This window comes from Lytechinus pictus, chromosome 3, assembly GCF_037042905.1.
Source record: "Lytechinus pictus isolate F3 Inbred chromosome 3, Lp3.0, whole genome shotgun sequence".
NCBI lineage: Eukaryota > Metazoa > Echinodermata > Echinoidea > Temnopleuroida > Toxopneustidae > Lytechinus > Lytechinus pictus.
Genome location: NC_087247.1, coordinates 29,524,700 through 29,537,531, shown reverse-complemented (window position 1 = coordinate 29,537,531; position 12,832 = coordinate 29,524,700). Strand labels below are relative to the sequence as shown.

The window sequence follows — 12,832 nt, the reverse complement described above, 5'->3', positions numbered from 1 at the left end:
GTCGGCAAGCCCTCGTATGTCGCTGGTTGGTCGCTGCAGCCGCTTGGCTGTTTTCTGTCGGTCTTATTGCCGGTGACGGGCATTGAGCGGATTGAGTTTCTCCCGCCAGCCCGCACTCCGGGGAGCCGTCGGCGAGTTCACCTGCATGGGTATCCCCCATTAATATGCAGGTACTCCCGAATTCGCCCTCTACGTCAAGCCTCACAGTTTGACCGGGCATCGCTTTCGGCAACGGCTCTTTCAGCGGTAACTCTCTCCATTCTACCCCCTAGGCGGGCCTGTAGATTGGAGGTAAGATTTTCTAACATACCGCATGCCTTCCTTCTCTCATGAGAATGTTTGGCTGTTTTTGAGAGGGCAACATATCACGCCGGCGGACCGTCCGCCCAGGCGACGGGACCGTCAGCTTTTGGCCTGAACCTCACTTTCTATACGAAAGTAAGGGTGCACTGTCTTTACTTTTAACTCCTTCTCTTCCTTGTAAGGTTAGAGTCAGGGCTAGTACAGACACCCGTCCTCCAGCGATCGCCGCTGTAGTGAGGGCGACTCCGATATTAGCACCATCACCGCTCAGCGGTATGTCTCACTATCTCGTAGCTCTGCCGAGCTTATGAGCATAAATATCGGATCTGAATGTCACGGCGATTAATAGTTCTCCTATACTTAATAATCGCTATGCCTTCACCACCCGGTGCATTATGGTTATTTTGTAACCTATTTGTCTCGTATTTGGCTCGTGCAAGCCCTGCCCGAGCTGCCATCATCGGTCGTCCCCCCGGACCCCGCCGGCAGCACCCGCACCGAACGCCCGGAGGGAATCGGCTATTTATATGCCAGATACCCCTCCTGTTGACATTCACAACTTGTTCCCCGAGTCTTTCCCGGTCGGGTAAGCATCATCTCGGTGGAAAGAAACAGCCATATATCTCTTTAGATTGTCGTCTGTGTGCGTGCGTTCAGGCTTGTTTCAAGCCCCAGGTTTTTTCTGTCGGCATTTCTATGCCTATTTCCTGGACGCACCCACCGTGCCGGGTCGGCGAGTTCACACCAAACTGTCCGCCACCAGGCCATCGGTCGAGCTCAAACAGTCTATCCGATAGACTGCCCTCTATGTGGGTCAAGCTTGCGGGCGTCTCCGCCGCTTCCTCGTGTGGAGTGGGCTACGGTCGATGCATTTACCGTGCCCGTGTGTCGAGTTGTCTTCTTTTTAGAAGCTTTTTCAATCGGCACACTTGAGTCGCCTCGCAGGCTGCTTTCATCCTCCTTCATGCTATGTATGTGACCATGGTCACTGCGTGACCGAGGATGATGTAATCGTGGTGGATATACATTTATGTATAAAATGTATACGTGTGTGTATGCATACTTATGCCTGTCTAACCACGATCACCACGACCGGCTTTCTCTCGGGCCGACTGTGGATGAGTCCCTCCATGAAAGTGATTTACTTCACTGGAGTTCTTCTTTTTAGAAGCATAGATTCTCATCCCCTGCTGCTTAGGGCGTCATTTTTGCCGCCCCCCGCAGTTTCTCGGAACTCCTTATCTTACCGATATCGGACTGTTCCATGCTGTTGCAACCGGCGCCGGCGGTGCTTGCCCTTGCGATCACCAGAGAAACCAGGCCTTGTGGCTGTTTTCGTAAACAACTGGTTCTCATCGCAGACTGAGGGAAATATTGGTGATTATTTTCCTCAAGTCGCCTTTCTCCTCCGCTTGTTTCGTCAAGCGAGGACTTGGACACTCTTAGCCAGTTTCCGTCCCTAACCTTGATAGGACAGGGCCGTTGTTACCTCACTCGATTCCGTCGGGAACGTAACTGTTGAGGTATCATGTCTGGTGTTGTCTGTTGGTTCAGAACATCTTGACCGACATCTCTTGATCATCGTTTACACGTAAGATCATGACAGAGACATTGTTCGCCAGCTCATCTCTGGCGTACGCTTGCTGCGACTAGGGATTACTCCGCTCAGCGGACATCCATCGTAGCCTAGTCTTACGGACCCTCTCGGCGATGGTGGCTTCAGCCAAACCACCGCCCACCTCTCCCGCCGCGGGCACTGCACCCTCGGGCGGGTGTTTTATTTAGTACTGGACAAAAGGGATCCGCTGTCTATCACACTTATTATGTCGTGATGCGTGCCGCGTTTTTCTCCGACACGCCCGTTTGAGCTGCTTTGACCAGACTGTTCTATTCTACATAGACAGCAGGTCCGTGGCATTTTCTTATTAACAGAATGGCACTCAGTCGCTTTTCTCGACACATTGACTGCCTTACGAGTGGTTTACTTCAACCTTACTCGCTGGAAACGTCCTGCCACAGCTCTATCAGAATTCTGCAGATGTTCTGCCCTCACGCATTTGAGACAGATATCGAATTCTGGGCGCCTTCTCCCATGCGGGGGCTTCTGAGATATCTCGCATTCCTTACGTTTGCATGGTTGCGGCTTGGCTTAAATTATTAAGCCGGTGACTTGACCGTGGCTTTTATTAGCCCCGCTGTCGCCTTCTCAGATTGATTGATGGATCACTTACTGAACCGTACAAGTTTCAGTCTTCCGATCACGATTCTTGTCGAAATTTTCAACAAAATCGGATCGTTTTTTGATCATCGGCAATTATCATCCCTCCGGTTACGGATGATTAATACCTTCAATCCGAATCTTACAACCTCTTAAGTTTTTCTCAAACGTTGAGCTTGTATGGCTTAGTCCGTCATGGCACCTGTCGGTCGTTCTTGACGCTTGACTAACTCCCTCTTGGGTCGGTTTTCAGGGTATCTTTTGTCTGTCTATCAGTCGAGATCCCTCCTGTATCTGTTTATATATAACCATTTACAGTACAAAGCTTTGCATACTTATGCATTGCTTCGGACCGTTGCCGGGATTGGCTTAGATTAGGTGTTACTTCTAACCCTCGTCTTTGTTTGCCATTCTTCAGACAATTCCCAACTCTGTGCAGTTGGTTGTTTTGTCGCGCGAGCCGTTTGCGGCAGCTTCTCGAGACATCTTTTCACGCTGGATTGTTGAAACGATCAAGTCAGTTGGTGATGATGTTCTCCTTCTGACACTAGGCCGAGGGCCCATGATATTATAGTATCATTCTTCTTGGGCTCTTTCTATGGAATCGTCGTATACGACATCTTGAGGACCGCCTTTTTGGCGCTCTTCTAATTCCTTGTTCTTAAGGACCTTTCTTCACATGAGGCCTTATTTACCTCCTCTGTCCTTAAGGCAGCGGCCTTTCGTGTCTTCATCTCCCTATTTTTGTACGCACTTTCTTAGTCTAGACATGCCTCCCTTCACGTTGAATCCGTGTTGGTCTAGCAAATCAAATGAGTATATCCCAGTTATTGATGTAAATTATGAAAATACTTACCATGATTTTCTTATTTACGAGATAACTGGATATACTCATTTGAACCCTCCCACCGACCCCTCGCCTTGCGTGGCAACATGTCTTGCGTTCAGGCTCATGAGAGGAAATGGACGCCTTTTTGCGGGATGATCTTGGGATAGTGCGTGCGTAGGGAGATGCTGCGCGCGCGCAGGAAAAATTGTGTACTTTTATTCGGCGTGCAAGTTAATCGTAATGAACTAGCAAATCAAATGAGTATATCCAGTTATCCCGTAAATAAGAAAATCATGGTAAGTATTTTCATAATCTAATTGTGATTGATTGCATATTTAATTTGTAGGATGGAAGGAGGGCAAGCGCTGTACTCTGATAACCAAAAACACCGTTACAGGAGCTTTCAAAAATGGTAGATTATATCTGACAAAAAGGTAAGTATTGCACAAAATACTTTTGAATGATGAAAGGGATACATATTTTTCCTGTTTTTTCTGCTCAATACTTGCAAATCATTCTTGGGGCAAGACAACATTGTTTCCAATATTTGAGACATCAACCTTTTTTTGTTTTACAGATGACATCAAGCAATTCTTTTTGCCTAAGCCCAGCTATCTATCTCATAAAACTGAAGCCTAAACAATGTCAAAGGGAAAACAGTCCTATTGAATGCAGTATAGTATCGTCGTGGCCATGTTTTTTTTTCACTCCTGATCATTGAACTGCTCTGAATGAACTATGAATTACAATTTTGATTAAATTTAAAATGTTTTTCCCTGTGGAAATAAAAGGGAAAAAAGAGGGGAAAATGGGAGAAAGAAGGAAAAAGAGAAGAAAAAGGAGAGGACTGGACAATACCATTAAAATCCATTTGTCATGTTACCTTGCTCCTACCCCCCCATCAAAATATCCTGGCGTATCCCCTGGTTTTGTTCCTCCAACTTTCCTCTTTATTTTTTTGCAATAATTAAAAGCAGAATTGGCAGATCAAGTTCAAAATTTACTTCTTTATTCTTCATACATATTTACTTATTTATTTTCAATATATAAAGAACAATGAGTAGGTTATCACAAGTCTATATCTGAGTTTGTTTAGAATTTTATGTCTCGGATCATGCATCGACAAAAGAAATAAAGTCAGCAATCAAGAATTTTCTTTCTACTTGAATGTATTATTTCATTTCATTTTTCAGCGTCTAGTAAGAAACAAAGTATGTTTCTCAACTTGACGAACATTTCATTAGGCATTGAAGAATGATATTGGTTGTATAATTTCGTTTTTATACAATAGTTTCTTATGCTTTGAGAAGTCAAGTCTGTCCAAAGATGGAAACATGCTGATACCCCTGAAAGAAATACTCAGAATTGAAAAGGTAAAACTAGTATTTTTTTATATAATTTCAGTGGCAAGGAAATGAAAAATAAAATTACTCAGATTTCAAAGGACTAGTGTAATTTAATCACAGGGGCATTTAGTGTAAATTTTCATGTCTTAAAAACAGAGGGGGGGGGGGGTTGGCTCCACTTCATGAACTGTGTACAAAAACATGTAAATTACAATAAATTATTAATTTTTTGCATGTTCAGCAATCCCCCTATTTTAGATTTGTTCTGCGACCCCTGGGTCCTTATTAAGATTTCAACTAGATCATTTTTGATTATTATGAAAAGCTTACTTATTCATCATCCTTAAAGTTCCCCCTGAGAATTTGTATTTTACATGGTATTTTGAACATTCATAAATCAACATATTTACATGAAGTTAAACACTACCACAAAGATAATTATGATATACTGTAGACAAGTATTTAGATTTAAAATGAAATTGAAAATAGAATTGAAATTGATATTGACAGTGACACTAAAATTTAAATTGGAATGGAAATTGAAATCGACATTGACATTCATTTCCCTCTTTTTATGTCCAGGCAAAACCATTCAACTTCATGCCGGGTTCCGGCATGTCCATAGAGATCCACATGGCGTCGGCTGATAAACCAGTACTCTTCGGCGGCATGCTCCGAAGGAACCTCATCTATGACCAGCTGATGGAGGGATGGCAGGCAGCCCAAAGAGCCATCCAACATCGGAGTAGCTCGTCAAACATGGAAACCACGCCTAGCACATCCCAAGGTGACGTCAGAAGCAGAGCTGGTAGTCATAGACAGGCATCTTCTTCTCACTCTGAAGCAGGAGAAAGTGACTCGGAGAGTGCTTGCTGATCTTGAGGGTCTCCTTTTAAGGTGATTGTAAGCACGTCTAAAGATGGGCGTAACAGTGAACAAAGTGCACATGGAAGCCAGCGCTCCACATAACAATGGGAACTTGAAGGTCTATGGCTTAAGACGATTATTTGCACATCCAAGGATGGGCATAAGCGTGAGGCACATTGCACATGGAAGCCAGCGCTAGCACATCCCGAAGGGGACTCATGGAGCAGAGTTTGTAGTTATAGATAGACTCCTACATCATTCTATGAAGCAGGAGACAGAGAGTGATCACTATGATTGGAGTCTCTGTGTACGTTGAGATCAAAAGAATTACCAAGGATAAGTACAATCGTGAAGCACATCACATTTGTAACCAAAGGCAGCACATCATAAAGGGACACCAGGAGCAGATCCTGTAGTCATAGACACCTGTATCACTCCATACGGGAGACAGAAGTGATTCAGAAGACTATCACTGAAGCTCACAGCTCCATCGCTATATCAGTGACCAATCTAGTACTTGTTGCATGCACACTTTGTTCAAAACACTGACCTGAGGCCTGTATAACATAGGTTCACGATTGATTGCTAATTTGAAAGTACATTTCTGATTGTTCATATTCAGTCTTCTGAGTGAAATGCGCATGCAATGATGATCTTGATAGGTCATTTCTAGCTCCAATGGAAATGACCTTACCTACTGAAATATTTATACCATCCAATCACATTTAACCCTCTTCAATGAACTTTAATATTGAGAATTGGTGTGAAACTGATGCACACCCATTGCGTTTAAAACAGGTAGGCGGACAAGATGTTCCATTGAGTGGCACTGTTGGTCTTCATTTTGATTAGCACTACACTAATTCCTCCACTCAAAATGTCTTTCCATTGTTCTATTTTCATTATTTATGGTTTGAGATTTAATATCAATAGTGAAAACTTGTTATATGTATTTGTTTTAATGGTGTACTGCTCCACCAAGTCCTGACATCATTGGTCCAATCGGGACCTGGTTTGCATTGACTGACCGTGATAATCCCACCTCTAACACTCGTGAATACCAGTCAATGAGATAAATTAGATAAGACTGAAAAACAAGCAGTAAAAGTCACAAGGACTATGGCAGGGGTATCATAAGAAGGTTGCAATTAATTGCAGTAAATTGCATGTCCAATAATGATTCATTGTAAATTTACATTTAATTGCAAATGATTTCTGGGAATTGTGATATCTTAGGGTAATTTTTGACACTTCGTACAATGTACAAGTGGACATTTTGGCTGCCTAGTTTTAACTACACTGTATATCCAGTAGTTTATTCAAAATTTGACACAGGGTGGTGCTATGTGCTATCACTACTCCTCCCTCCTTCAAGAAACTGTCATTTTAATCAGTTTACAGTACATGACACATTTATTGTCTCCAGTTACACCCTTTTAATATAACAATACACATTGATTTTTTTTTTAACATTCGTACTGTCTGCAAAAGTGTTCTGAATAAATTAGTCCCATGGAAAAAAACTTTTTCCAATCAATAAACATGATGATGACACATCTGCTCCCACAAATCAAAAGTCCTGATATTATCTAGTATCAGTGTAAAGTTGACCAATTATTTACAAGGATACATAATGTTTTTAAATGCCTGCATGTACTTCAATCAAGGAAACATCACATAAGAAGTTTCTAGACATAAACCAATGGTGGTAAAACGTAAATTCATAACTGATGTTTTCTCTGAACTTAAAATATTTAAAACTTACAAATGCATTCAAACAACAGGGGAGCATTTCGTCAAAATTTTCATCTGACATCTTTACATGAATTTGATTCGCTCAGAAGCACCGATACTATATAATTGTTGGATAAAATGGGACGTTTTATCCGACAGGTCCTTTCATATGAGACGCTCCCCAGGTTCCTGTAACACAAAGGTTAGCGATTAATAGTAGACTATGCTTGATTTTCACGATTGATTGTACATTGCAGTCTATGTAATCAATTGTAGAAAAAGTGAACTGGCTGAGCATAATTCTCCACACTCTTTCTCTCTTGCTTTGAATCCAGTTATTGGGTCTGCAGTCTCACTGAACACCTTTGAGTGCTTCTTGACCAGATCCTCTGCTGTTAAGTCAATGTTTACTCTGAATATTTCATTCCTATCCAGCTTTATGTGATGCAGCCAATTTCTACCAGACAATGCATTTTCCCCACTACAAGGAGAGGCAATTTAATTGCTTGTTGCTTGTGTATCACAGGAATTTGAATGCATCCAATGACTGGGATCTTTTGACCTGAATAACTTCTCAGCCTGACACGACTTGGTTTTACTTCTGCAACTTCCCTTTATACACTTACTTGGGAATGAAACTAACAGTAGCACCTGTATGAATGTTGGGGTCACATTAAGCATGCGTCCTTCTCACATCTCACTTTTGTACTTCAGCCTAATATTTGCGAAGTGGTTTGACGATGAAGGCAAGGCTGAAAATATCTTTTCAGTCAGTTCCCACAGTTCCGCCATGCCTATGCTCCTGCTCGCCTTGCCCTCTCTAACTTGATCTTTAAAAGTGAACAAGATGTTCACATCATCCCTGTTATCAGAGTCCACTTCTACTTTTGCTGCCATCCATTATGGGCTAGGCTAACACGTACCATGTATGGCCAGTTTCTTTCAGGGCCACACTAAAGTCTGTGATGTCCTCAATTGTTGACTGACTCCAAGTACAGAACTGATAGCTCTCATCGATTTTGAGTGGTGGTCAAAGTGTTCACCAAGTGTCTTAAGAATGTCTGACAAGAGCATATCTATGCGGCTTGGCTTGGGCCAGCAGTTAGTCAAGAAGTTGGCTCTCTTTCTCACAATTATTAGCACCTGCTCATTTCCATCAGAATCAGTCCCAACAATATTGCTTGGCAGAAGGACATCTCCATTCGCTCAATGTATGTACTGAAAGTCTCTGTAATTTCTTGGAACTCACCGAGCCTGTCGATGAGCCCATCGACCATGGGTGCTACCATCTTGAATTCTCAGTCTGCCCAGCAGTTGTGCAACCAACATCTGGTTCTAAGAGCTTTCTCCTGGTAACCTAGCTCTGACCAGAATAACCTGCAGCATCAGGGGCCCATTTCATGAAGCGTTACAACTGTTGTAACTTTGCCATTACGGCAACTACCATGGCAACAGGGCTTAGCAGCCAGTCAAAATCAAGGTTAGCATGGTAGTTGACATAATGGCAAAGTTAAGTTTCACCAGTTGTAACTCTATATGAAACAGGCCCCAGGAGTCGTGTGAAATCCAATTTGAATTTGAATCCAACCTGAAATCCTCATCGCCATGGTGATTTCTTAGGGTGATTTTTTATATGCAGAAATGTACAGGTGACACGTTGGCTGCCTGGTTTCAACTTCACAGCATATCCAGTGGTCTATTCAAAATTCGACACAAGGTGGCGCTATTGCCCTATCACAGTAATACCTCCTCGGACAAATATAAAAATGCTCTGTTCATAAAGGCTAGAGCCATTCTAGAAACTGCTTGTTCTATTTTAAAAGATGTGATGCATATATATTTTTACCTATTGCACCTATATGTGGAATTATTAATCTATCATAAAAATCTAAAGAAAGGAATGTGCATTGGTTGAATTGTATTGGTATCTTAAGCAATATGAAGTGTGTTAATTAATGAATAATCTAATGACTTCTGTGTGCTATCTTGATATTTGATTTGATACTACCTTTAATGACTAACCAAATATAGATTTAATATGTTATTGAAATACACTTTACTGATCTTGAGTTTCATTTGAATGTTACTTTATAAGGTCCATAGTTTTGATATACCCTTTGATATTTTTTACTATCAAGCATCTGACAAATAAATGTATGCACCTTCTGAGGAGTTTTTCATCTTTATTATATATTCTAGACTTTTTTAGGAGCATGGTGTCTGTGATTTATATTAAATTTACATTTTAAAGATAGATATCGTATAGTTGATGGTTTTGTAATGCATCATCACTGTATAAGACAGAAATAAGTGATAATTAATTGATCAAAAAGGAGAAGTTATTTTGGCTGGTTCATGGACTTAAAGTAGACATTAATGAGCATTACTTCTCACTCTATAATGACATCAATTTTCAATTTTTTGGTAGGAGTGAATGCATTGATTTCATGATAGGAGTTAAATCATTCCTGAACATGACTACTTGCATGTTAAAAGGGATATCGTTTTCAATAGAATTCATACTTATACATAACATTTACGATGGTGTTTTAAAAATAAACCCTAAAAAAAGAAAAATGTAGGAGGGAAGTAATAACATTATTGAAAAATTATCATGTAGGGTTTAAGAAACTGAGGTTGGTGCTTCCTTAAATTTGTTTGTGCTTTCCTGAGGTGATTTTTTCATTATGATTTTTTTTACTTTTGCACATGAAAAAAATACTTGAATGTAATATATATTTTATGAATTTATTGAGATTTCTTGTCCATTTTTAATCCATTTCATTGAAATATGATAATTAAATGACTTTCTTTTATTTGTAAGGTTGGTTTGGTCTATTTTCCCAAATGCACCTCTCTGAGTGTTTGTTATTATGTTTATCTTTATTATTAAATTTGTTTGTTGATCCATTGTTTGTATATTTATGGTTTATATGTGAATATTTTCTCTGAATGTGAAAATGATTTTTCACTTTTTTGTTGGGTTTACCAAAGAAGCTTTTTTTTCTTTCTGGAACCATTCCTTTACAACTGAAATGTGCTTTGCATGGAATCACTCTAGATGTTGATTTTTGATGCTTTTAGCTGATGAAATGGTGGTCTTTTTTCATTAGAAAGTCTATATTTTAGAAAGTTTCTTGTTTTTACAAAGTGCAGTGAAACTTGTCTATATTAAGGCCACCCAAAGTGGCCTCTTTCGGCCTTTATAGACAGGTTCAAAAACACACATTTCTTTTAAATAGGATATAATTTTGGCGGCCACTGATGAATGTTTTTTCACTATAGATTGGTGGCCGCTGAGACAGGTTTGGCTGTGTATATAACTTATTTACTGTGAAGATATAGAACAGAGTTTGTATTTTATATTTCACCCTACATATTTATTACAGTTTTGAAAAAAGGCCAGAAATTGATCAAATATTGAATCCTCTCTCTATTTTTTTTTTTTTGCTTTGATACAAGAGCCTCTGCATTCTTGCAGATTATAAACGCCTTGAAAAGAGTAATGTTTGGTATAAGGGCTTTCTCAGATAGACATCACAATTTATTGTCCCAAACATCTTATAGCTTGTAGCCTCACAATCTTGCATGATTTGTTAGATTTTTTTAAAGTAAAAACATTGATGGATGGCCTTTCAACCACATACATGTATATGGCCAGTGATGCTTTAGCTCGAAAATATAAACTAGGTACTGTCAGCATCCATAATCAGGGGCTGCATAATGGCTTGGAAAGTGGGGGGGGGCTGACCATGCAAAAAAAATCATAATTAGTAATAATTAGATGGTAATTGTTATGTTTTGTACACAGTTTTGGAAAAAAGCCCTCCCCCCTTTTTTCTGTGGCCCCTGATAATAGTAACATCTGTAATAGATAATTTAATTTGCATTTATACTTAGGATATATTTTGCATGGCTTCTGGTTAAGTATTGTGACGGGAGGGGGAGGGGGGGGCAGGAGGGGGAAGGGATCATAATGCAATTCAGCTTTATAACGAAATCCACCAAAAAGTGTAAAGGTGCTTTGAAATATTTGAATCTTTCACGGTGCAATATGCCCAAGTCTAAAACTGAAATTAATGAAGTCGAGCTAAAGTGTGAAAAGGTTGTTTATTTATTTGTATCTGGATGTTGGGGGGGGGGGGGGTAGGGATCATAATGCTGCAATTTTGATAAAGAATCCACCAAATAGCACAGAGGTGCTGTGAGAGTTAGTTTTTAGTTTTCATAGTGCAGTATATACATATAAAACAGAATTTAGTCTTGAGCTAGATTATAAATGTATGTTATTGGACAATAAATTAGTACATTACATCTTTCACATGTACGAATTTATGAAATAAGCTATGCTTCACCTTTTAGTTATTTTAATGATGATCACATCAGTTCTTTGAATATCTCACTTAACAATCAAATATTGGTTGATATTTTATATGTAAGAAATAAAAAAAAGCTTTGTTAAATTAGATGATGGTGACAATCGTATTTATGTCAGTTATACATTTTTTACAGGAAAACCAGGTCAACAAGTTAAATTGCAATCATGTACAGATAGCCCATAAAACAAATATTATTCTTTTTCAATTTGTGAGTTTTCTCACTTACTTTGCTCTTTTTGTGTGCACTGTCTGTATACTATTTCTTATAATGTTATATATTTGAGGGAGATATGGAGAGAGAGATGCATAAAGAAAGTTGGTTTGATATGATGGAGGTTGGAATGAGAGGAGAGAGGGAGAGAGAGACTGACAGACGGACATAGTTTTACTAATCATTATTTATTTTGTAACATGCAGTACTCTTATATTAGCAATACTAACTTGAATAAATGATAAACTTGTGTTTCACAATGAACATTAAATTGTGGTGTTACATGTCTTTTGTTTAAACCAACATTGAATGTTTTAATCAAATCCTGTCTTAAGTTTTGGTAAAGGGTCAGAAATGTGAACTATACTCATTTCTCATCGCATATTATAATGTTACAAAAGCGTAGTAGTTATTCAATGCATTTTCTTACCCATTACAATTTGATCTTTTTTTTTTCTAGCTGTCGGGATTTAACTTTAAATCTAGCAACCGCTCTCTGTAATGTTTTTATGTAAAATAGCTATTTGAGCAATTAATTTTAATACACATTTAGTTAATTGGATATTAGCTATTGAAAAAGATCATATCCTACCATTTGAAGTCGATTCCATCCTTGAGAAGGTCCTTAACAAGACAGTAATATGTAGATATTTTAGTTTGATCAGGCACCCAATTAAAATTAAATTGTTTATGTAATCAGTAACTTTATCCAATAAAACACATTTTTAATATACATCCTTCTCACCATTACCATTTTTGTGCACATTAATGAACTGGAATAGACATGCACTTTTGGGGTAAAATTAGACCTCTCTGAAAAGTAAAGAAAGAAAGACATATGCCCTGCAATTAAACTCATAAAATTAAAACCAGCTGTTCCTTATTTCTCTCGTTATTGAGCTTAATCTAGGGGGTGCTAGGATTTGGTCTTTGAAAATGACCCTT

The 12,832-nt window shown here is 39.3% G+C and overlaps 1 protein-coding gene across 3 annotated transcripts in view; it reads left to right on the top strand.

Moving 5' to 3' along the window:
- LOC129255716 (GRAM domain-containing protein 4-like) overlaps nt 1-10,216 on the top strand; it is a 41,006-nt gene extending 30,790 nt beyond the window's left edge. For all 3 annotated transcript variants that reach the window (XM_064096776.1, XM_064096778.1, XM_064096777.1), the window contains 3 exons: nt 3,697-3,784; nt 4,642-4,723; nt 5,279-10,216. In XM_064096776.1, coding sequence (XP_063952846.1) covers nt 3,697-3,784; nt 4,642-4,723; nt 5,279-5,572 — 464 coding nt within the window. In that variant the 3' untranslated portion in view covers nt 5,573-10,216. The remainder of the gene's footprint in view (nt 1-3,696; nt 3,785-4,641; nt 4,724-5,278) is intronic.
- The last annotated feature ends 2,616 nt before the right edge of the window (nt 10,217-12,832 follow it).